General features: G+C 38.2%; 1 protein-coding gene across 9 annotated transcripts in view; it reads right to left on the bottom strand.

Annotated features, from left to right (window-relative positions):
• Nucleotides 1-25,585, bottom strand: part of kitlga (kit ligand a) — a 136,246-nt gene extending 110,661 nt beyond the window's left edge. For all 9 annotated transcript variants that reach the window (XM_051931483.1, XM_051931477.1, XM_051931467.1 and 6 more), the window contains exon 1: nt 25,332-25,585. In XM_051931483.1, the coding sequence (XP_051787443.1) occupies nt 25,332-25,346 (15 nt within the window). In that variant the 5' untranslated portion in view covers nt 25,347-25,585. The remainder of the gene's footprint in view (nt 1-25,331) is intronic.
• Nucleotides 25,586-26,744: the final 1,159 nt, after the last annotated feature.

A 26,744-nucleotide genomic window follows, 5' to 3' on the forward strand; every position in this document is an offset into this window, starting at 1 on the left:
GCTGTAACCCTAAGCAACTTCATTCACATGACAGTCCTGGAAGTGTGCAAACAGCTGTAATGCCACTGTAAAGAGCTTTGAAATGGTGCTTTTTGGAATTGCAAAGACACTATATAAAATTAGAAGTCATCTGGTGAAGCCCCCACCCTCCTGTCGACTCACTGTGTACCCTGGAGCAAGTCTATTCCCCGGCCATTGTTCAGTTACACAGGAAAGTTGGTTTGTCTCCTATCTGTGATTCCATTGTGTCTTGTGAATAAAAACATAACAGGGGAAGCTTATGGTAGACTGCCAACTGTTTAAACAGCTTGATGCTTATCACAACAAATGGACCATTAGAGCTAGAAATCAGTCCTTCAAAGACTCGGGAGCACAAACACATTACTCCTACAACATGAAGGTATTTACATGATCTCAGGTGATAAAGAATGCCCACAAATGTGTGCATTTTTATCTGTACCATCCTGATGTAAATAATGCGTAACTGAGTATTATTGACAGGTGTCGGTTTCCTATGATCTTGCACTAGAAGAGATGAGTTTATGAAATAAATGGATGGATGTTGTTTTTGTTATAATTTCCTTTTTAAATGGTAGATGTTCAGATTGCTCTTAGATCTTCAGAAAACAATTTGCAGCCATCATGTGTATGTGTATATTTAAAAAGTAACTAATGCATAAGGATTATGGGTGTTAATAGACAAACAGCAAGTCTATTATTTGATTTCATGAAGAACGTGACATTACATTCTAGTTGAGCACTGCTACATTAAGGAGTTGATGCCCAGCCTGGTCACCATGATTGTGATGGCAAATGAGGTGGGGTCCTCCAAGTACCCCAAAAGTTTCCCTAGTTTCCTTGACCCTCTCAAAGGCAGTGATTAATGACTAACTCTAAATTGTCCCGATGTCAGTGTACCCTGTGTTCCATCCAACGGTGACAGCTGCAGGGAATTAATTTTGGCTTTCTGTGACCTTGGGCTGAATGAAGTGGGTTAAACAAAATAAATGGCTATTTACACCATGGCTACAATTCAACTTGACTATAGTTCTGCTTGTTAATACCCTAGAGGCACAGAATCAACAAAGAAGAAAAAATAAAAAAAGGCAGAGATATTGTACAAATATTTATTGTTACATTGTTTATATTTATGTCCTGAAAAAATCTTTTCCTGATGCTGCTACCACACTCCTATGGGACATGTTCATCCATAAGTCACTGCAGTGTTTACAAAGGAGTAGAATTATAGAGGGGCTGGCAATTTGTATAAAGACTAAAGAAATTTGAATCTAAATGGATGTGTTTATAGTGTGGTAAAGCATGCAATCTGGCCGATGCCTTCTCAAGTGAAGAATGGGAGATGGCCTTAGTAAAATTAATGGTGAATATGTCATTTAATGCATTGTCTTCTCCTCTCCTTCCTAGCCTGTTTTCTAAAAGATGAATAACTAACCACAGATATTGGAGTCAAAACATAATATAATGTTCTCAAACATGTTTAATCCAATTAAGGGTTGCGATGGGTGGACGTCTGCTCTGGCAATATCAGAGGTAAGGAAGAACCCAGCTCTGGAAATGATGCAAGTCTATTGCACTCACACAGTCATCCATACTGGGGCCAATTTAGAACTTCCAATTAGCCTAACATGTACGTCTTTGGAAATGTGTGAGGAAAACTGAAGTACCTAGAGAAAAGCCCTGCATAGAAACTGGTATCGACTTGGGCAACAATGGGCATAGGACTCAAGGCCTCTTGATTTATAAGGCAGCAGTGCTTACCACTGTGACAGTGTGCTGCCCCATACTAATTTAGACTTAATACATCTATGCTTTCTTTATTATAAACTGAAACAGATCCTTTTGTAGTTTTTTTTTATATTCCTTGTGTTTAAGAATAAAAAAGTTAACACTGGAATTTTATGTTTTTTGTTTGCAAGTAAAATTTCATTATCTTATCTTTTCAATAAGATTTGCTCACTTTGTATGTTGTATTATTGTCATCCACCTGCCCACTTTAGTTTGAACATTTCTGTAAAGATTCACACCAGCAGAACAAACTTTCATTTCCTTTAAAATGCAATCTGGTGTGGTAATAAAGTAATTTTTGTTGAAAGGGTTTCAAAAAATGGCACTGTTTCGTGTTAACACCGTGCTGATTGGAGATTATCATGTAAGTTGCACATTCTTCCTGGCTTTTAGAAAAATCTCACATAAAGTAACTCCAAGGCCATTACTTCATTTTCAAATTCCAATGTTTGTCAGATGTGTTTTCTTTGCTCAGTATGAGCCATAAAGTCTTCATCTGCCTTAGCCAGTAGCTGGTCATCTCTTTATTTGATCAGGGAAATTCAAGATTCTTGCAGACAGCCCACTGTTGTGAACATACAGTGTAGCATTGCTGAGGACAAGGAAAACTCAGGTAGCTAACATTTTTTTCCTTCTCCTTGACGTTAACATTTATGTTACTGTTGGCAACATTCAACCTAACTGTAGTGTAACAGTACTTAATAGATTTCAGAATATATTATGATTCCTCTTAACCAATCAAAAAGTACCAACCAATGCAATGTCCCTTTCACTCACCTAATCAAAGGACACACTATAAAGCAGTATTACGAACCCAAGGTGCGGATTCTCAGCTCCATACAAACCTGAATTAAGCATTGAGAAACCATTGCTATGATGCCTGCAAGCATCTCTTTTGCAACAATACGCACTTGTAATATTTACTTTCAGTATTTAATAATTTTATTCAAACCAACCTAAACATAAGTGAATGGTACAATAGTTTCTGTAGTTTGTATAGTTGCAGCATTGCTAAGGTATGCAACCCACACACAATTATGCATTTAGATAATGTTATAAATTCGAACAAGTAAACTTGTGGTTTACAGGTCAGCACTTATGCCACGGGGCCACATTACTTTCAAGCTCAAGAAGCTGGCGCACCTAGAGTTTTTGGTCTAATATACTCTCTAGAATTAGGACTGCACAGTGACAGAGTGATTATAGCTGTACCATAATGCTACACTTATCTGGGGTGGCATGCCCAAGCAATCATTATCTGTGTGAAGCTTGCATGTGCTGCTGGATTTTCTCCTTATACACCAGTTTTCTGTTATATTGCAACTACAGCCATGTTCAGGGAATTTGCACAACATAGCATAACGTAAAACTCTGAAACCCACTTAATCCAACTAAGTCACAGGAGACTGGAGACTATACTGGCAGCACTGTGCATAAGGCAAGAAACAGACCCAGAAAGGGGCACCAATCCAACACAGAGCCCATTTACAAATACATCAACACTCATCCTCATGCATTTGGTATCACTAAACAACTTAACTTACTGTCTTTAGGGATGTTAGGGGAAAACTAGAGTACTCGGAGAAAATCAAACACAGACACGAGAAGGATAACACATGGATATCCCAAATCCACATGGACTACTGGTATGAATGAGCATAAGTGTGTGCAAGAGTGTCCCACAGAGGACTTGTGTGGCATTTAAAGCCCCCCTGTTATATAATTCAACAATTTCATGGTTGCTAGTGTAGTGTGTGCCTCGTCAGTGACTCATGTCATAGTGCTTTGCGACCAGCCATGACAAAAATCAGTCAGGTTTTGATTTTGTCGCAATATGTAAAAGGAGAGATTTTCTATGTGTGCAAGACCAAAAACCCAATTAGGTGATCAACCAGACCTGAAATGCATACGATGCCCACAAACACAGAAGAGTCCAATGAAAATCTAGAAGAAAAAAAAAGACCAGAAAAGAGCAATGGTGGCCTCAAGACACAATGTAAAATAGGCGTTTTTCACCTACACAAATGGAGGCTTGTGAAATTTTGGAGGCAAAGTGTTCCTCCTTCTTGAATGCCTGCCAAAATTTGTTGACCTCTCAATATTTAACTGTGACTTGAAGAGTCAGGAAGGACGTATGTAATCCATCATTTTCTTCTGGTTCCTACCTTACATACAACATTGAAGGGTCAGGTTTTTTACAACCCAGTAACGGGACAAGGCAGAATTGAAAATTTTTAACTATGGATATTATAAGTTGGGAATGAATACATATTCACAAGCCAGTCAGTAAAGCTGGATTGATAAACTCCATGTGCAGAATTTGACATACTATCCAGGGACTGTTTCCTCCTTTGCACCCAATGCTACCAGATCTCTACTTCTACGTACAAAACTGTACTTGTACTAACCAACTTTGCATATGAATGGACTGATCAGAAAGTGACTGGCACTCTGTGCAGTGCTGGTTTATTGTCTTGAACCCGATACTACTTGGGATAGGCTCCTGTGCTCAAAACCCTAGGCTTGGATTTAATAGCTTTGAAAATGAATGGACAGACAGCTTAGAATCCTTCCTAAATGAAAGATGAAACAGAAGTTTTATTTTCATGCCTTTCTTTGCATGGTTTCCTCAGCATGAATGCTCTACTCCACTTAGTGTAACACACATGAACTCTATCATTAACCAACACCGAGGTCATATGCTAAATTTCTACTCTCAGATTTATTCTATACCACTGAGCAGATTAAAGAATACTGAGCCAGCCAATCACACTTTTGTGGGATAAAATGAAATATCATAAGCCAATGCCTATTTTTAACATCGTTCAGAAGTGTGCTGGCTTTATGCATTGCTACAATTAATCTAAATAAAGACATAAAATTGCAAATGTGCATTCAGTTTAAAGACTTTAAAGAATGGTTCGTGCAAACAATCTGGACAGTTGTCTGGTTTAAGAAAAAGAAAAAAAATAAAGACACTCTACATAAAGGAAAAAAGATTGGCTGCTTTAAAGAGGATATGTTTTCTAAGTATTGATTTCTGATAAATTAACCAGATTGAATATTTCTGACAACTGTAATATCAGATTAAGGTCCCTTCTATTCAACTTTTATTCAGCCTGATCTAACAATGGTAACATCGGGAATAAAGCCAGAACCAACCCCGAATGAAGTGTTTGATGAAGATCTGCTTGCTTTCTTTGTTTTTGGTGGAGATACTTGAGGAATGAAATGGATAACCTGGCTAACTTTTTAAGGCATTCATGCCAAGCTTAACACCTTTTGCCTCATTGGTTACTACAAAAACTGTATACTGTGAAAGTAAAACAAACACAAAAAAAATGCTAAAGATCCTACCAAAATCATTACGAGTGTTAAAAGAGAGTGAATAATCAGTTCCACAAGTATTCCACCCCCTTTGCTGCAACAATTATTAGAGCTCTGCCTGGCATGTTTTTAAAGATTGTCGTAATCCCTACATAAAGAGCATATACTAACCGGCAGATGTGTTCCATTTTCATTATGCAACAAAAGTAATAATCCAGATCTTGTGCATTTGGAGAAAGTCACGCTAGTCAAGATAGCCACCTCTGATAATTATTATCAGTTTCAGTCTAAAAAGGATACATTAACCAAGACTTCACAGGAGGACAGCTAGGTATGACATGATTTACAGATTAGACTAACAAATGCATTGTTGAACTTTGTCCTTGCATACCAGAATTCATACCTGCACGTTGTTTGGAACTGGAAGTTAAATGTATATTACTCAAATGAGATTTTTTTTTCTTTAACAGAAAAGCACTCAGTATTATTCATTGATCCATTTTTGCATAACCTGTCCTGGTAACATTAAGTGCATGACAGGAACCAACACTGGACTGGACAGTAGATCACTCACACTGGGCCCATATAGAGGCACCATTTAACATAAATGCCATGTGTGTGATCAAGCTTATTCACATTGTAGACAATTTTCATTGCATTTTATAAAGTCATTAAAATGTTCACATAGTACGAAAAGGCCCAGTTTTGGTTCTTGCGTTTGTGCTGGGCTGTGATTAAGGCCTAAATTGACCTTAACCCGGCCCTGCTCCAGGGAGACACTTTGGTTTTCTGTGTCTCTGGAGATAAGATTAAAACAAACTCAGATAACACTTTTTAGAGAAGCAGTGAGCTGGAAGTATCCAGAGTAGCAAATTGTATTGGGGATTATTATTTCCTTATCAATATCACAGTCCATCTCAGGCAACCCTTGTGCACACACCCATATTCACTTACGCTGGGTGAGTTCAGAATTCCCAGTTAGTGTCAAATATTGTGTACTCTAACCATCTAAATGTGAAGTCAAACAAAAAGCAGGATAAAAAGACATAGTAGGGCATGAACTTTGTTAGAAATATATATTCACATTAAACAGATACACTTCCAAAGCATTAAATAGAGATAGCCAGTTGTAATGAACAAGTTGATCATTAACAAATTGAATAAAGCAAAGTTCATTATGAGTCACAACTTATTTTTACATATAAAGGCAATGTCATTCCTATTGCTATATCCACCAGTGAGGTGTAAATGTTATATTAAAATGTAATTCTGTCCCTCTTTTATATGAAATTCACTGGTGCTAAAGATAATTCAAGCAGTAATTGAAGAGTGTATTTTCAAAACATATGCAGTTAAACATCTGGTGATTTGATTTTAGGAATTTGTAGAACAAAAACATAACCCAGATTTTTCTTGTTTAAATAGGTTTTTTTCCGAGACTTTGTACTTACAGTATTTAAGCATGCAACATCTTACGTGATTTCTCAATTCACACAGACAGCACTCTGAAGTGGCCCATATTCAGAGATAAACAGCTCTTAAGATGTCAGGTTTGCGGCAGTGCAGATAGGACTTCGTGAACAAAAGTTGCACTGGGAGTAGGAGTTGCAAAGCTAAATGAGAGTCCTTGTCAAGAGTTGCTAAACTGGGTTTTGGAACAGTAAGAAGGCTCTAAAGATGAAGGGTGATTCTTCTTTGTAATGGACGGATAGGTTTATGACTCCTTATGACACTGTATCGGATGAAAATGTATAATGTTTCCTCAAGCTATATACACTGATCAGCCGCAACATTAAAACCACTGGCAAGTGAACATAATAACATTGATAATCTTGTTACAATGGAAACTGTCAAGGAATGGGATATATTAGGTAGCAAGCAAACAGTCAGGTCTTCTATGTGATGGGTTGGAAGCAGGAAAAATGAGCAAATGTAAGGCTCTGAGTGACTTTGATTAGGGACAAATGGTGATGGCTAGATGGCTGGGTCAGAGCATCTCCAGAACGACAGGTCTTATGGGGTGTTCTCAGTATGCAGTGGTTAGCACCTATCAAAAGTGGTCCAAAAAAGGACAACCGGTGAACCAGCAACTGGGTCATGTGAACTCATGGCTCATTGATATTTAATGGGAAGCAAAAGCTAGCATGTCTGGTCTGATCCCACAAAATAGCCGATGTAGCTCAAACTGCTGAAAAACTTAATGCTGGCCATGAAAGAAAAGTGTCAGAACACACAGTGCATCTTATCTTGCTGTGTATGGGTCTGCATATTCGCAGACCGATCAAAGTGCACATGATGACCCCCTGTCCATCGCCTAAAATGCCTGCAATGGGAACATGATCTTCAGGCTGGACCACAGAGCAATGGAAGAAGGTGGCTGGGTCTGATTAATCATGTTTTCTTCTATATCATGTGGAAGGCCAGGTGCGTGTACGTTATTTGATGCATTATGAAATACAAGCAAAGGCAGTGTGATACTCTGTACAATGTTCTACTGGGAAGCCCTGAGTCCTGGCATTCATAAGGATGTTATTTTCTACAGATTGTTGCAAACCACATACACCCCTACATGGCAACGGCATTCTCCTACTTCTTTCAGCATGATAATGTGCCCTGCCACATGGCAAAAATAGTTCAGGAATGGTTTGAGGAACCTGACAAAGAGTTCAGGGTATTGAGGTAGCCTGCAAATTTCCAAGATCTCAATCCAATAGAGCATCAGTTGCATATGCTGGAAAAACAAATCCAAGCCATGGAGACCCCAACTCACAACTTACAGGACTTAAAGCACCTCTTTCTAATGTCCTTTGGTGCACGGGGCACCTTTATGTTGTTTTTACAATTATCACATTCTAAGGATCAGAATCATTTTCTGATCAGAAGCCACATACAAAACTGAATGTCAGTTTCATTTCAAAGGCTGGGGCTCCATATATCATTTTCATCCTTATGCAACAAAAAAAAAAAACTGTTGAATGTATGAAAGAAAAAACAGAAGCAAGTCAGTTGAATTTGTGTCCTAAATGTACCCTTTTTAAATACTTTTTCAATATACAGCACATAAGATTTTTCCAAAATTCAATTGATCACATCTTGCCTGAAGAAAGGGCCTGAGTTGCCTCGAAAGCTTGCATATTGTAATCTTTTTAGTTAGCCAATAAAAGGTGTCATTTTGCTTGGCTTTTCTCTACATCCAAAAATTCAATAAAACACAAGTGTTTTTTTATAACGTAACCTAACCGGACTGTCGTAGCATAAACTCCACACTTTACCAGGACTGCAAGGTTTTCTAACACAAAAAGATTTCACGTAAAACATTAACCTAACAGCACGGATTTGGATGATGGAAAAAACAAGACACTGTAATAGTACACACTATTTTTTTCTGCTTTTCTGAAATGTAACTTACTGTACAGTAATGAAATTGTTTCCATACTTCGACATTTGACCTATGTGTAAACAACTTTTACTTTGTGCTATGGTGATCACCCTTTTTAAAAACTTTGGTGTTATTTATTATAATTATTTACTATTTATGCTATGTCGGTCTTGTAAAATATAGACTTTGTGTTCCCATATTCCTATAACAGGTAAACAGTAACCAAGTTATGAACATGTCTCACTATGACCAACTCCAGTTCTGGTTTACACTGTAACTACGTCAGCCACACTACCTTCTGTACAAAGAGCACATACCGAAGACACCCCACCACCTGTTGAACCAAGATCAAGTTACTGTGTCGCTGCCAATGCTACATATTGTTATACAGTCTTGTCCAAAAGATAGATACAGCAAACCGAAGCAAATGTGCACTTTCAGTATTTAGTGTTCAAAAAAATTACTTCATCATCAGTTTTTTTATAGACACCTCTTGACTCACAAGTACGAGAAAACACCCACATTTGATACAGTATACCATTAGACTCATCTTAATGTCTAGTTATGCAACATTTTGAGCTTTTTACAACCTTCCCCCAATATTTGGCCCTGTAAACTTGAAAAACCTCTGATTTTCTTAGGCAATTTTCATGCCATGTTCTGTGATAAAGAGTAAAGCAAAAGGTGTCTTCAACAAAAATGATGAAAAAGACTTGAAAGTGCGCATGCCATATTAACTGACCACAGGACTTCATGCCATAATGGAATATGAAGGGTCAAAGTTACTTATTTTCACAAAACCTTGAAAACATGAGGGTTTGTAATATAGCATGTGCAGTGTCGTTTTATGCTCTTTCAAGGTTGATGATCATAAATATGTTAATACATTTGATATCTGGTTCTTTACTGGATGACTAAGCCCTCTTAATATCACTCTCACAAAATATAAGCATGTGGGGTAATGTTTTACTAATTTCAGGGTCTGTGATTATGAATATGATGTTATTTTTGATTTTCAGTCCATTACTAGTGATCGAGATGAAGAATGACAAATTTGTGTTAAAATCGAGAATATTTACGTTTTAAACATTTAAGCCAAAGTACACATTTTAATGCCTCAAATAACAGATGCAACTATTCTTGTTTATAATGTACTTCTACCTCAAGAAGTAAATCATTCACATTTCTTGTGAACACACTGAATTTGGAGGTCTGGTGCTAATACAGACTTTTTTTTCCTTATGATTTGCTCTTTAACATGAAAAGAAAAAGGGTTGGAAGTATGAAAGGCTGGAATAATGCCTCCTCTGCCATGTCTTATTATGGTATCTTCTATTTAGAAGACAATTTTTCTCTAACTAACTATAATACCATAAAATTAAGGATCTAAATAAATAAAATGAAAAATGCATGATAGTCAAAGTCTGATCTGTTGCACTGCCCTGCTTAAGAAACAATTTCCTGGCAATTAAAATTATTTGACCTCCCTATATTATTACAACAAACCTTTTAGACTTATGTGGCTCTCATTCTGTTTTCATTTCCTGTCCACTGTACGACTTTGGCATATTCTACTAAAAAATTTTGCTCAAGTTTCAATTTTTTTAGATAAGGATATACAGTAGGGCGGCACTGCTGCCTCACAGTTAGGAGACCCGGGTTCACTTCCCGGGTTCTCCCTGCATGGAGTTTGCATGTTCACCCCCGTGTCTGCGTGAGTTTTCTCCGGGTACTCCGGTTTCCTCCCACAGTCCAAAGACATGCAGGGTCAGGTGCACTGGCGATCCTAAATTGTCCCTAGTGTGTGCTTGGTGTGTGTGCGCCCTGTGGTGGGCTGGCGCCCCTGCCCGGGGTTTGTTTCCTGCATTGCGCCCTGTGTTGGCTGGGATTGGCTCCAGCAGACCCCCGTGACCCTGTAGTTAGGATATAGCGGGTTGGATAATGGATGGATGGATGGATATACAGTTTGTGGGGTACGGCAGTGTCACTTACATCAGCTCTATAGAGGCTCAACAAATGAAGCATTGTTGCCTACACAACTGGCCGAGCAAAAGAAAAAAGTACCAAAGCCTGTATGGTGAGCAAAACTGGTACTTTTGGGGGCCATTGAAATCATTACACCATTACAGGCTTGGTTATTGATGAATCTTCTGCCTTGATTTATCTGAAGTTGTGCTTAATGTTAAGTATAAAGTATACATCATTTATCCCACATTTAGCTCTTGGAAGATTAGTAAGAAATGGTTAAAGAGCCTTGTCTCCACTATCTAAGAATACAATATAATTATAGATAAACACCTTTGTTTACAGGCAGATACTGGAGAGAAAGACAATGGTTGCTTTGAACTTAATTTCAGTGATGAGAGTCCTGGGAATATCATACAGCTGGATAAAACGTGCTGCTGCAATAATTAGTTTGCTGTTACTCGGTACATAAAAAAATGATGACAAGGTCATCTTGAAAGAACTACACAGCATCACATTTTATCACATGTAACCATCTATGGAACACAGAGGAGATGAGAACTTACCTAAGTATTATGTAAGCATGAAGTAGTGGATTGAGCTATACTATACATAACAGAACTACAATGATGGTGACTACCATCATCATTGTGGACTGAATTCAGAGGGAACTGTTTCAATTAGTTGTTTCATTATATCAAACATTCAAGCAACTAGCTTTCTGCACATGTATTAAAGTCTTTCCAACCAAGCTAAGTACATCTATATCTGTTTTTCCCCCAGTAAGGACAAAGGCAGCAATGCACATACAGACCAGGAGCCAGACCTGGATTTAGAACCATGCCACATAAAGATCACACTCACTTGAGATCACACCACATTATGTTATCGGGCAATATTTGGCTTGTGCATGAACACTGCAGGGGCGAGTGGTAGCGCTGCTGCCTCGCAGTTAGGAGACCTGGGTTCGCTTCCCGGGGTCCTCCCTGCGTGGAGTTTTCATGTTCTCCCCTGTGTCTGCGTGGGTTTCCTCTGGGCGCTCCGGTTTCCTCCCACAGTCCAAAGACATGCAGGTTCGGTGGGTTGGCGATTCTAAATTGGCCCTAGTGTGTGCTTGGTGTGTGGGTGTGTTTGTGTGTGTCCCTGCGGTGGGTTGGCACCCCTGCCCAAGGATTGGTTCCTGCCTTGTGCCCTGTGTTGCCTGGGATTCGCTCCAGCAGACCCCCCGTGACCCTGTGTTTGGATTCAGCGGGTTCAGATGGATGAACACTGCAGGAAGTCCAAATAGACAGTAAAAAAAAACATGATGACTAAATAACAGAAGATGCAACCTAGGTAGGAATCAAATGGGGATGCAAATGCTGTAAGGCAATAATTCATAATGCAATCTCCGTTTATCCTTCGATCCTATGATATTCATATGCAACTTATAACATTTAAGATACAATTGGTTTACATTTCTTTTCTTCTTCACAGTTGGAAAGTTGTCACAGTTGGAAACGTCTTAAGGATAATATCGCACAAACATTAGAAAGTTTTTCATTACAACCATAGACAATAGGACTTTAGGGATTTTCAAAACTAGACTTGATGTTATTTTAGAAGAATTAATTGGGTAGGACTGGTGAGATTTGTTGGGCTGAATGGCCTGTTCTCCATTAGATTGTTCTAATGAGCTAACATATTTTGTTTTAGCAAATGGACCTTAAGTATGTCAATTGACTTTCTCATGGTCATGCAGCGCCAGTAGTGGGAGTTGAATCCATAACCTCAGGGTGTGAAGTCCTAAGTCCTAATCACTACGCCACACTGTCTACCACAATGCTTTACGATCCATTTTCTCAGTTGTACCTGGTAGTGTGTCTGCAAAGTACTTTACTACTTGTGTTTATTTACTTTTTCCTCCATTGCTGGGTATTTGTCCATCTCTGTTTAAGTGATTACTCATTATTCCAGCACACCCATTTTTAAGAGGTGCAGTGAGCTACATGTTACTAAACCACTGCCGTCTGGAGTCATATCAGTCATGGCGCCACTATGAGCAGTGATTGTGTTGCAGAGTTCATTTGTTCACAGATCGACATGCACGTAATAAATTTCATTGTACTCCTATACATGTGACAAATAATGACCCTACAAACCTATCTGATCACCAGGCATCCAACTGCTCATATATCTACCTGCTTCAATTCATTTAAAGCTATTGAACACCTAAGGCATTCTCAGCTTACCCTCTGTGTAAAGCATAATAGTCGTGTTGGCATTTAATCATTTTCAAAGAAGCTGAAAATGCAAACTCAGGATATCTTCCAGGTAGGCTGTTTTGCTTTATTTAATCTTTAAGTGGTTGAAGTTTACTTTCTTTAAAGGCAGGCATCTTCTGTTTTGAGGAAACTGATTTTTTTTCATAAACAGTAATAAGAAAAATGGCTCACAGACACTAAGTAGCCCCCCTTTGAACACCTTGGAAATTACTAGTAAAGGAAAGTGCAAATAAAGCTAAAAATGAATATCCTGGGAAAATCCATAGAGTATTTTCACTAGTCAAGAACTGATGTAATTCCTTTTATTAATTATTGACTTTGCTTTTACATGTGAAAAAAGCTATAAAACTGCCAGGTCAAGCACTAATGTGAATGAATGACTCATTAGTGGTATAAGTTATTATCTCTTTAAAGCTAGAAAACTGATAAACCAAATTACCTGCAGGCACAATATTGGGACATCTACTGCACAGCTGCTTCAAGCAAAAGGAGAGGCACCAAAATGCAGCTCTCAAAAATCTGGATCACGGCTGCTTTCTCTTATCATTTTTTACTGATATTTTAAAAGCAATACTTTTTGTAAAAATTATATTCTTTTGAAAAACCATAAGAGGCAGCATAGTGGCACACTAGTTAGCATTGTCACCTGAAAGCTCCAGAGTCCTGGGTTTGAATTAAACCCCATCTCTGTCTGTGTGGAGTCTGTGGGTTTCATATATTCATGTTTGAATTATTTTTTCCCCAGGTATTCTGATTTGAAGATGAGTGTGATAGGCTAATTGATGATTCTGAGCTGGACTTGTATGAGTTAGGAATGGATGTGTACAAGAATGTCCTGAGATGGACTGACATATCCAAAACTAATAGCTAGCTAGCTAGCTAGCTAGCTAGATAGATAGATAGATAGATAGATAGATAGATAGATAGATAGATAGATAGATAGATAGATAGATAGATAGATAGATAGATAGATAGATAGATAGATAGATAGATAGATAGATAGATAGATAGATAGATAGATAGATAGATAGATAGATAGATAGATAGTACTGCATTAGTCCCAATGAAAAGTTTAGCTTTTACAGAAGCTCAAGAAATACAGAAATATTATAACAAACAACAACATCAACTCCCTCAAACACAGAAAAGAATTACAAAAATGAAGAAAAACTTCTGATTTGACTAACGATAAGAGAGCACTCACAGTGAGCCATTATACAGACTTAGGCTCTAGTTCCTTCTGACACTAAACTGGACTGTTCAGGTTTGATAATTCAAGCATGAAAAACATTAGTAACATACGTGACCAATGCTGCTCTCCAGCCTATTTCTCTTTAGACAAAAAAATTGCACTTGTTATGTCACGAGTCAGGAATGCAGTCCTTAGAAGAGTCGATTTGGTACTGAATGTATGAACAACTAAATGAACCTAAATTTCTGCAGCAGCTCTGTGTTAAAGAGACTAGCAAGGCAGTATTGGTATCTGGACCTATAAACTTGTGACTCACAGCATAATGCCATATTCTTCTTCTTTCAGCTGCTCCCGTTAGGAGTCGCCACTGTCGGATCACCTTCTTCCATATCTTACAGCACAATGCCGTAGTCAACATATTTAATTTCTTTTTATATTAATCATTACTTTACTATATTTACAGATTCTCATTTTTGTGTTTGACACCATAGTTGGCTTTTACTTTAAATGTAGGTTTCTAATTCACTTGATCTATGACCCAAATTAGGGTTGTCTACCTGGGAATTAGTACTCCTATTCTCAGTACTGTGGTGACAGCCCCCAGTGGAAAGTCAGAACATTTTATTTAGATATTTAAAATCTTAAATACATGCCCTGAAAAACAGACACATCACATTCAAAAGGGAACAGATTTTCTTTAGTGATTAATTACTTTATAATATTAATTTGTATGACAGTGACATTAGAACATTAGAAACATTTTGACGAGAACAGGCCATTCAACCCAACAAAGTTCACCAGTCCTATCCACTTAATTCTTCCAAAATAACATCAAGTCTAGTTTTGAAATCCCTAAAGTCTTACTGTCTACCACACTACCTGGTAGTTTATTCCCTGGGTCTGTGGTTCTCTGTGTGAAGAAAAACCTCCTAATGTTTGTGCAAAATTTACCCTTAACAGGTTTCCAGCTGTGTCCTCTTGTTCTTTATGAACTAATTTTAAAGAAACATGCTTGATCCATTTTCCAAATTCCTTTCATAATTTTAAACACCTCAATCGTGTCACCTGTGTGGCACAATGGTAGCACTTCTGCCTCACAGTAAGTAGACCAGGGTTCATGTCCCGGATCCCCCTTGCGTGGTGTTTGTATGTTCTCTATGTGGGTTTTCCCCAGTCCAAAGACATGCAGGTTAGGTAGATTGGCCATGCTAAACTGGCCCTAGAGGGAGTGTGTCAGTGTGTTCCTCTGTGATGGACTGGTGCCCTATGCTTGTTGAGATAGGCTCTAGTTCCCCATGACACTGCTCAGGATTTAGCAGCTTAAGAAATTGTATGGTATCATGTCACCTCTTAATCTCCTTTTGCTTAAACTGAAAAGGCTCAGCTCTTTTAATCTTTTGTCATAACTCATCCCCTGTAGTCCTGGAATCAACCTAGTTGTTCTTCCCTGGACTTGTTCTATCAATTCTATGTCTTTTTTGTATCCTAGAAACCAAAACTGCACACAGTACTCCAGATGAGGCCTCACCAGTGTGTTATAAAGTTTGAGCAGAACCTCCTTAGACTTGTACTCCACACATCATGCTATATAACCTAACATTCTGTTTGCCTTCTTAATGGCTCCTGAACACTGTCTGGATATGGTGGCATAGTCATAAGCTTTGCTACTTTACAGTTTCGATTCCCAGTCTATGCATTGTTCATACACATTGTTCACGTGCACACTTGGATTTTCTCCAATGATTGTTTTTATAGTAGGTTCGGTGTATGTGGGATGTTTGCTTCTGCCTTGTATCCATAACTGCAAAGTATGTGACCCTATAATAGACTAAGGGGATTCTGAAAAAGGATGCATTCATTCATTCTACTCAATAAAAAATACATTGTATAGTTTAAACACTTAAAAATGAGCAATCAGTAAAACTTGTTTCAGCTAACAGTTTATAATACAGTTGTACTGGACAATAAACTAAAAAATTATTGACAAAAATGATTACATTTTTATTTGTTTTAGTTTGATTCTTTTGGCAAGAGCGGAGATATTATAGCAACAATTGATATGCACAGAGTAATAAAAAAATCATTGATACTTTAACCTGAGTTACAAGGAAACACATTTATACTGGGGTTTTTGGCGTGGGTAATTATCGAACTCCCTAAGTGTTCTGGGTTTCAACAGGTGCAAAGAATATATTGTTCTCGCCAATACAGATGACGTACATCTGACGGATATTAAAGTTACACCCTGTTTAGAGACTTGTGCCTATCTGATATGCAGCAGAAAGGAAGGAAAATGCAAACATATTTGCGCAAGCAATTTAATCGTGATACAATTATTTTAGCAATGTCAGGTTGTTCCAGGTGGCATGAGGACATTTTTCTATATCTTGGAGGAGATATGCTTCTTTAAAAATTGCTTATTTCAGCAAAAAAAAAATGGCTGTGAAAGGTGTGCCTCAGCAGCTGTTTACAGAAGAGCCTATGTCAGTCAAAGAGCTTTCCAAACTGGTTAAACTCCTTAAATGTGCTACTACTATATACAGTATGTTTAAATATACAGATATTTGTTAAAATGGATAGATACTAGGCTAATGAATAACATCACTTTCACAAGTCTGCTTTATCCAGTTATAAGTTCCCACCTGACTGCACAGGTATTTTGTTCCATCACACCAAGCGGCTTCCCTGTTTTCCCATCTCCCCAAGAAAAATAAACGCTCTCGGTAAAATGTGTGTTACATTCAATAAACTCAAAAACTCAAGAAAATGTATGTCTTTCTAAGTACCTACCACTCCCTCCCTCCCCCTCTCTCTCTTTCTCCAAACCTTTTGCTGATGAATGTGACTTTATCCCAGTTTTTAATTGTTTAATAAGGTTCTGGCAGGGAGAGGCCTATAAAGCCTTCCTTAGGCAACTTCAAGGATTATGCCTGAAGTGACACTAAGAACCTCCGGGCTACCTGCAGTCCCTGGAAGCACTGTCCCTATAAGCCTCCCAAACTCTTTCAATGGACAAGAACTTGCCTTCTTCTGGGTTGCTGACTCTTCAAACAGACAACTGGATGTCACCCACCTTACATGGGAATGCACCTCATATATCCTGGATAAATTCATCTTGTATCTTATCGGCTGTCCAAGGTGTCATCCTATTTAGAAGTATTAATGTCTGAATCAGTCTCTACATTTAAATTCCTTATTGTCACTTACATGTCCCTTAGTTGTCCCAATGTAACATTGGGATGGAATAGGTTTTCTTTTCAAACAACTGTATAATTTTTATTTAAATTGTCTTTTCCTAATCTGTGTCCTCTTTGCTCCATATCCATCAATTTCTATAACATATACATTTTTATAGGAGACGTCTTAGCAAAATTCATACTGATGCCCCATTCCGGGTTAGCTCCTGCCTAGGCTCTATCTTAATAGGACACTGGATTGGATAGATAGATAGATAGATAGATAGATAGATAGATAGATAGATAGATAGATAGATAGATAGATAGATAGATAGATAGATAGATAGATAGATAGATAGATAGATAGATATTACTGAGAATGCACACAATACATTTAATAATAAAGCCCTAAGATTAAGGAAAAATAGCACAACAAATCACACAAGTCCCAAAACACAAAGGATAAAAGCAAGCAAAAGCTGGAAACCTACTTAATTCAAAAACCACTTAAGACATATCCCTTTTCACTTCCTGCTCCTACTCTCTCCCAATATATCCCTGCCAGTTTGCCTTCACTCCAAATGACCTATCAGCCCCAGACTGGGACAGGAACATGATTGTTTATTGCAAGTCTTGATGATAATTGGTAGGGTGGTACCTGGAATTAGTTCTGGGTCAAAATATGTCATGAACTCTTGGGACATCGTGCCAACATGTGCTCTTACTACCAGTGGCCTTTCGTTTTTTTTTACTCTAACTAAAGCCTTGTTGGATATGTTGCTCCTCTCTTTCTCTCCCTCTCTCTTCCTCTTTCTATCTTTCTTATTACATTTTTATCCAAGATCTATCTATCCCCATCAAGAACTTCAACAAGGGTATTGACTTATATATTTATCATAATTAGATGTTAACCTTCATTATTTATTCACTGAAGTCACAGTTGCAAATTAGTGGATCACAGGCACAAAGCAAAAATAAAATCCAACATCCAACAGCGAACTTCATTCACTTTGATTTGTGTTCATGCCAGAGTGAGTGTACACTGTCCATCAAGTGATAGGATAACATTTTCAGACCTCATTAATCTAATTCGAGGGAAGCAGCAGCCTATCCCAGCAGCACTAGCTACGAGTCAGCAAACAGCCTTAAATGTGGCACTAATCCATCATTGTGCTCCACTTATGCACACACACCCACAATTGAGAAATTCAAATCCAGGATGCTAAACACATTTTTTGATGTATTTTTATTGTAGCTATTCAATAGTTGTACAGAAAGTTACATACAGTAAGCATAAAGTAATAAACTGAGTGAAGTATAAGGAAAATCAATACATTTTTATTATAAATAGGGAGTAGAATCCATGAAGCAACACTAACCACCATACCATATGTGATATCAGGAACTACTGAATACTGAGCAACCAGCAGAGTGTCAAGTGACTGTGGAAGTACAGGCCGCTGTGTGAAGTGACATGCAGCGTGTGGATGCGGACACGCAGACAGACGCTGAGAGGAGAGCTGCTGTAAGTGTTCTGGAATGTGTGAAGCTTCAGGTGCTGTTCATTAAAGTTCTTCAAGCTACCTTCAGTGTCCTTAGAGAGGACAACATCACACAACACATCATGTGGGGACTATTTTCAGAAACACTTTGAAGGAAATCAGGTGCATTCCCAGTTAATACAAATTAAAAACAATAAATTGTGGGTATTATTAATCTTTCCTATATTTGTTTAAAAAGTAAAATAATCACCACAGGTCATTTTATGAAATTAGATGATATAGTATGAAGCAAAGGAAATAAACAGATTCTTTAAAAGGAAGTTTTAATTAAAGCCAGACCTTATTCTTGAATTAAGAAATTCAAATGAAAGACAGCTGTCATGGTATTCTGCCAGGACCTGGATTGGGACGCACTAATATGGATAATCTATCACATTTCTTAAACTGCTTAATCCGATACACAGCTGCATGATGCACAGCTTATTGCTGCAGGAAATAAACCAGGCCATCACTGGGCATGTTCTAACTGGACTAATTCAAATGATATTATATAGACTGTATATACAGTATATATATTATACATACATAGATACCGAATATAGAGATAGTATATATATATATATATATATAGAAGATAACTGATATGTATGTATATATGTACATATATATACATACATATCAGTTATCTTCTAACACCCAAAATCCTGAAGAGTGTCACAGGGGGTGCTGGGGCCTATCCCTGCTAGCACAGGGTACAAGTCAGGAAAAAAACCCGGACAGGGTGCCAGTCCATCACAGGGCAAACACACACACTCACCCACACACACACTAGGTCCAATTTAGTATCACCAGTCCACCTAACCTGCTTGTTTTTGGACTGTGGAAGGAAACTGGAGTACCTGGAGAAAACACACATAGACACGGGGAGAATATGTGAATTCCACACAGAGAGAAACTGGAATGCAAAGCCTTGACTCCTTAATGCAAGGAAGCAGCACTACCACTTCACCATATACTGTATATACACTTTATATATTGCATGTAAATATATATACAGTAAATATGTACGATGTATATACGTATTTAAACATATGGTGTGAATAAAATTGCCTCTGAAGTGCTTAAACCACTTCATATTGAACTGTTTTAATTTGTTACGTACTCAGATTTTATTTCAGTTTTGAAAGGAAAAATAACCCTTCTTTACTTTCATCAGTAGCTTGCTTGGCAAATATATCAATAAAAGAAAAAGTTCCCTTTTATTTTTTATGTAAAGAAGGAGTGTTCAGTCCTGGAAATGTCTACTTGCCCTTTCCACTCTGTTTAGCAGAGTTACTAAGCAGCACCTGCCTCACCTGCTAATAAAAGCTGTCACAGTTGGACCAGTGGGGCTAGCAGGGTATGAAGACAAATCAGAGAGGGTGAGCATTGTTTTATGTACTATATAAACTATTCTGTGTGTTGTGTGCATATACTGTACATATACATATACATATATATATATATATATACAGTATATATATATATATATATATATATATACACACACACACATTTGCTATAGTGATAGATAGATAGATAGATAGATAGATAGATAGATAGATAGATAGATAGATAGATAGATAGAAACTTACCAATAAGGTCATACTGATTAATATGTATTTGTACAATATGTATTTGTATAATTACAGTATGTTGCTGAATCACAACTCCAGGGATACGGGTACAAGTATCAGCCTAAACAGTCTACAGTATATGGATTTGCACTTATAAGATCTGTGTGCATCTCTTCAAAAAGTAGGATGAAACGGGTGAACATGGAGAAACTCAATGCAGATATCTGGAAGAACAGACAAATGTTGCACTAACATATCCTGTTCTAGGATTTGAACTCAGCACCCTGGTCTTGAGACGTTGCTGCTTTATTACTTTGCTCTTCTACAATAAGATTATTATAAAAGTAATTCCTTTTGGAACTAATTCAAATGGACACCAAATAAAATTAATAATCAATACCAGTTCATAGTACACTAAAATGGTTTAACCAGAAATACACTACCTTTAGACTGGCCAGTCACCAGAGGGAAAAAACAGAAATCCCAATAAAGTTAATATTTACCACTTAACTATGATCACTATAGTCAAGCCAAGCCTATAAAAAAAGTACCCTAAAGTACAAATTACACAACTACTATCTCCCAGCCAACAAAAATCGATTATCATGCGGATTCAGAGGAGACATTAGTATCCCTTATACGTTTACACTTTGCTTCCTTCATTTTATTAGTTACAGTAATCCCAGTTATTTGAAACTGGGCGAGTCTTAGCAACATTCAAAAAAGGCACCAATAAGTAAACAAGTGACCTGCCAGTCAGAAATAATAATTAACAATTCGTATGTTTTATGGAAGAGTGAAGGGCACTGGGCACATGACCCAAACATTTACAACAAGGAAACGTCCGTTTTGGTATTTCCCCATTCTTAAATTCAACTGGATGCATGTGCATTCCTGTGTTGACTTCTCGCATTACTGATTAACATAGTGATACGCTGCTCCTCATACTACCGAGTCTCAGGCCGGTAGCGAACAACCGGGACTGCACAGCTCTGTGAGCTTAGGACGCAGCAGGGCAAAAGGGACGGCTCTCCAGCTGGGCTAGGGGGCCCTCTGGGGGTTATAGCAGGTTGTGCAAGAAAAGTACCACAAAGTACAAGACCTCAACCCTTTGATTTCTTCCGATCTGCGGGAGTCGCGGCTCCCTCTAAGAAAACGGTGAGAACAATGCATTACGGGAAGTTAGATGTATATGTCTTTTCTTCTTCCTCCTCCTCAGTAGCTATTCACATGTTTATATGGGATCGCTGTTTTTTTTACTAGACTTCTCCAATAGAGGTTTCGGAGTTATTTTTACGGCCGGATGCTTTTCTTGAGTCCAACCCTGCCCACTTATCCGGACTTGGGACCGGCACCACTGTATCCAAAATGAGATACTGAATAATAATAATAATAATAATAATAATAATAATAATAATAATAATAATAAACAGAAAAACTGCTGATGGTCGCGGTGTGGCTAGTACTGCTACCACATTAATTGGGTTCACCCACAAGCCTGGTGCTTTGGCCAGTTCAGATTCCCCACCAATCCCTACCCTCTTCCCTTCCACATACCAAGCACACGCAATCTGAACTGCCCCGGTGTTTGCGCATAGTCATAGACTGCCTCACAGTCCGCAATCGTTTCATGCCCTGCGCACAAAAGCTGCCGGGAGCGATCATTAATTGAATTAAGTGTTTATGACTATCTTCTTAAGTCTTCTTAACCACATACCTGCGGCGGTACGTCTTTATAATGCATTACTGTGACCGCTCTGTTATCTTTAGCCAGGGCAGACGTTTTCTTCGTTTGTGTAATTCAGAAGTGTGTGTGTTTGTGGGAGGTTGTTGCTTTTTGTAATAACATTTTTACAGTTCTTGAGCTTCTTTAAAAGTTATATTTTCTCTTGGGACAAATAAAGTAGGCCTACTATCTATCTATCTATCTATCTATCTATCTATCTATCTATCTATCTATCTATCTATCTATCTATCTATCTATCTATCTATCTACATTAACGTTCCATTATATAATGCCTTTCATATCTATCGATCTAACTTCCCATTGTATAGTGCCTTTCATTGCAATCTGTCTGTCTGTATTATTGTTTATATAAAGAGTGTCTCTTGATATATCTATCAAATAATAAACGAGAATAAGTTTTTAAAGCCATAAAACTGTACACTTACAATGCGAACCTGTCTAACAGAGGCATTAACTTGACACCACTGTGAATTACGATTACGAATTGTCATTTCATTTCATTATCTTAAATGCTTAATCGAGACCTGGACCGCGAGAGACGAGGGCATATGGGTTTTGGGATATGTGCTGAAGCCTAACCCAGTTAGCATATGGCGCAAGGCAGGAACAAACCCTGGACTGGCACCAGTCCATCGCAGGGTGAACGCGCACACACACAGCAAGCACACGCCAGAGACAATGTAACATTGCCAATTCATCCAACGTGCATGACTTTGGACAGTGGGAGGAAACCGGAGCACCCGGAGGAAATTCACTCTCACACAGGGAGAACAAACAAACTCCACTCAGGCAGCGCCAGGGGCGCGAACCCGGATCTTCATACTGCTAGGCACGATACCACCCACAATTACTACTAGTGATATTTAAATTATTAATCAGAATACAATTTCATTGGCTTTATCATCCAGCAATTCAAATGCAATGATAATATTATTTTAAAGGTAAGTAAAAGCATTAGAGTTCATATTTATTTTAATTAATTTTATAACAAATGATGGTATAATAAAGTAGCTACCATCCTCTTCAGTGCTGTTTTCTGCCCTGCGTCCGATACTCGCCGATCGGGATCGAATTGTACAACTACAGTTAGCGGGTTTGAAAAACGATAGGCGCGTGGATAGTAAAATAATGTAAAGAAATATGTGAAACAGACACGAGTTGCGAAGACAATCTTTAAACATATCTTACATATTTTAAAAGGTTGGGAACTGACTAAGAGCTGTACTACACAAATATATTTGCACATAAAAAATAATTGGATAGACATCTGTGACAAAAAAGCTTGCCCTCTCGGAGCTACTGGTGATCCGTATATTTATGTACAGTAAAAGAAGCCATAAAAGACAGCGTTCAGATTTTGAGAGAAGGCTGAAAATAACTTTGGAAAGGTATGAAGAGAAGAGAGAAAGAAAAAACGGAAAGAAAGGTTTTTTTCGGCGTTTTGGTGGCAACTGAGGAGATCGCGCACAGCGCTGGATGTGCCGAGCAGCTGTGTGAGGAGGCTCAATAAGGCGCCTTAGTAAAAATGAAGAGGGATGAAAAGGCGTCGGGCACTGCAAGCGCAAGTTAGGGCTGTCAGTACTTTATCTCGAACGGCAGAGCCAGGCATATTGATCGACAAAACCCACCAATGAACATCATTTCTGCTAATTTTTTCTTCTTTACTTTTTTACAGTGCATGTCATAATCTCATTAAGCAAATACAATGACAAGACGGTGATCAATGATTGCAGTATAAATACGGGAGGTAATTTCCGCAACACTGGTAGGTGTCATATAGATAGATAGATAGATAGATAGATAGATAGATAGATAGATAGATAGATAGATAGATAGATAGATAGATAGATAGCATTTGAATGTAATTAATATTTTACAGAATATAACATGACATACACTGTACAACGCTACAAAGTTATTGCATTAATAATGTGCATGCTCAAAGACTTATATTATTAAGTTATGATGGAAACGATACTAGCAGCTCATGCAAGATTTTGGATTGTTTGACAGAAGCCTTTCACAACTCCTAATTGCGTGATTACTTTCTGAACACGCATGCGATTTTTCATTGCGCACGTTGGGAATGTCCCTATTTTAGTCGTCTATGATGGGCATAATCTTGCATTTTACATGTCGACAAACCTGTTAATTATTTTGAGAAAGTCGTGCAACTTTACGTTTTGGGTAACTGTGCTTACCAATTATTATGTGCATTGGTCCTGAAATTTAATTCAAGCTTTAAATCAGTCTGATATAGTACCTTTATCACTGACATCCATCACGAGGCAGGCGCTCTTTAGACAACACACAGCACTGCCTTCAAATAAGACATTTTTCTGCATTCGTCTACCACTGGACTCGGTGATGTGAACTAGGAAGATGGCGTCCAGTCATTTTTTGAAGTTCCGGCAGCAAGTGCCATGTTGTAAGAACTAACCCTGGCCGGGACGCTGGTCTGTATCAGAGGGTGTGACGAAAAAACATAATTTAATATAGCGCTTTACCAATCGATCTATTAAACCTGCTTAGTCAAAGTGTGGCTTGGCTGCCCTTTTCTGCAGCGTGGGGCGCAACAGGAATAAACCCAGGAATGGACCGCTGACATATCTGAACGCAAAACATGCTGTTTTGTGACGTTTATATCTTGCATTATTTGAGAGTGTTAAGAGTGAATTGTGCAGAATATCCCACGAAAGCGTCTGAGCGAGTGACTCGGAGGCTGCCCTAAATTATCGCTGTACAAGTGTCAATCTGCGATTTTTGTGGCGCAATTGACGTACTACTCCACTGTGCTTTTGTTCACGTTGGTTTTCCTTTCATTTTAACGTCACGAAATATTTAGTGTCACACGAAGCAAGTATTTTACTGGTGACATATAGACTCGCTAAGGTGTTCCCAAAATCATTTGGAGCCGCGCACGGCGTCCGGGACAGAAATCAGACTGAGGCAGCAAGATCGAAAGTCAGAAGTGTTAATCATCAAAACGCTAATCTGTGTTTCGTGCAGCTTTCACTCCGAGGCAAGCATGGATAAACTGCACAGTTTGCCCTGCATTATCTCTAGATATGTAAGAAACAATCGTGAGCAGACGTAACAAGATGATCCACTAATTAGAATGGTTCAGCAGTTTGTGACGCAGGCATGCGTATACCACCGCTCTTTAGACTGCTAGCATGCATCGTCTTCTATCATGCACCACCCTATAATCATAAACAATAAGAACAAACTTATTGTACGAAAATGTAGATCTTGCCATGTTCATGGTCTGCTTCACGATTTCAAAATAATGTCCAAAATCCAGTCCAAGTAATTGCTTCCCCTTAAAAAAAGTAAGAATAAATCGCTTCCACTTACTTTTGCCTTCTTCATAAGGAAAGAGAACTGTACATCCAACCCAAGTAAAAGCTTGTTAGCTGCCTTGTGATTGAAGTAAATGGCCACGCATACTGTTCATGCACATATCCAAAATCACGCAACGAAACTAGCGCTCGATCCGGAGAAACAACGTTTGCAGGCAATTGCTTCGAAGAAGGCGCACATATCCAGATTGCATCGGATCACAGCTGACAGATAAGCCACGGAGTTTGCTAAAGCCGGAATGAACGCGACTTCCGAGCGTCTTAGCTCTTTATAATGAGAAACGCCCACGTCATTGTGCTCGGCGCAAATCGCCAGGGAGTTAAACAGTTCTGCTGAAGAGAAAAAGACGGGGATGCAGGACGGTCAGATGTGCAGAGGTTAACATAAAAGTTGACATGATATATATATATATATATATATATATATATATATATATATATATATATATATATGTGTGTGTGTGTGTGTGTGTGTGTGTGTGTGTGTTTCTGTGTAGGCATGGATGGTTATATGTATATGTGTGAAAGCGAGTACTTAACACAGTATTAATTGACTGTACCTTATTAAAGCACATTTTTTAGATGGGTGGTTGTATTTAAGTTAAGCTTCCAATTCCTGTTTGTACATAAGGGTGGCAACTTGATGGCTAGGGTAAAGGTTTAAGGCTAACCTGAAGTTATGATATCATATGGTAATCAAGAAAAAAAAAGAACAACCCACTTCTTGTTTCAGAGTAAATAAATATGTCAGACTATGCTTTTTAAAAATATATAGCCCATATTTCTATATAACTGGAGCGCCTGGCTAACAAGAGATTGCTAGAGAGAAGAACACTACCAGGATTGCACAAAACTGGGCAAAGGTCCTCAGGAGTCCTGTAGAGGTGACAGGAGATGGAAGGTGCAGTATGAAAACACCTCTGTCAGTATGTCAATTTGTAAAGACAAGAGCCACCTTGGAAACCAGACCTCTAAGGGGGCATCAAAACAAAGTACCAAGGGGAAGAAACGGAGATGAATTCCAGGACAATGTTAGACGACATCATATGTATATGAGGTGCCAACTGTGAATCTCTTCTTGGTGAGAGAGAAATCTTCAGGTAGCAGACACAGACAATAAAAAAGTACTGTGTGCCCAACTTAAAAATATTAAGTAACTGATTTCATCACACTTTTCAAGTTAGCTCAACCTTTGAGCATCATGTTTTACATGATTTAAACATTTCATTGGCTCAACAAGCTGTGAAACTTGGCCAAGCTAAATAGATACTTTAATCTTGATTCTTGTAAATTCATAACATAATTAAAGTTATGCCAACTCATATATTTAAGTATATCTAAACCTATTTTGTACATTAGTCTTTTGAACTAAAACAATACAATGAAATCAGCTAAAGTTTTGTTTTTG

This window comes from Erpetoichthys calabaricus, chromosome 1 (genome assembly GCF_900747795.2).
Source record: "Erpetoichthys calabaricus chromosome 1, fErpCal1.3, whole genome shotgun sequence".
Classification (NCBI taxonomy): Eukaryota; Metazoa; Chordata; class Cladistia; order Polypteriformes; family Polypteridae; genus Erpetoichthys; species Erpetoichthys calabaricus.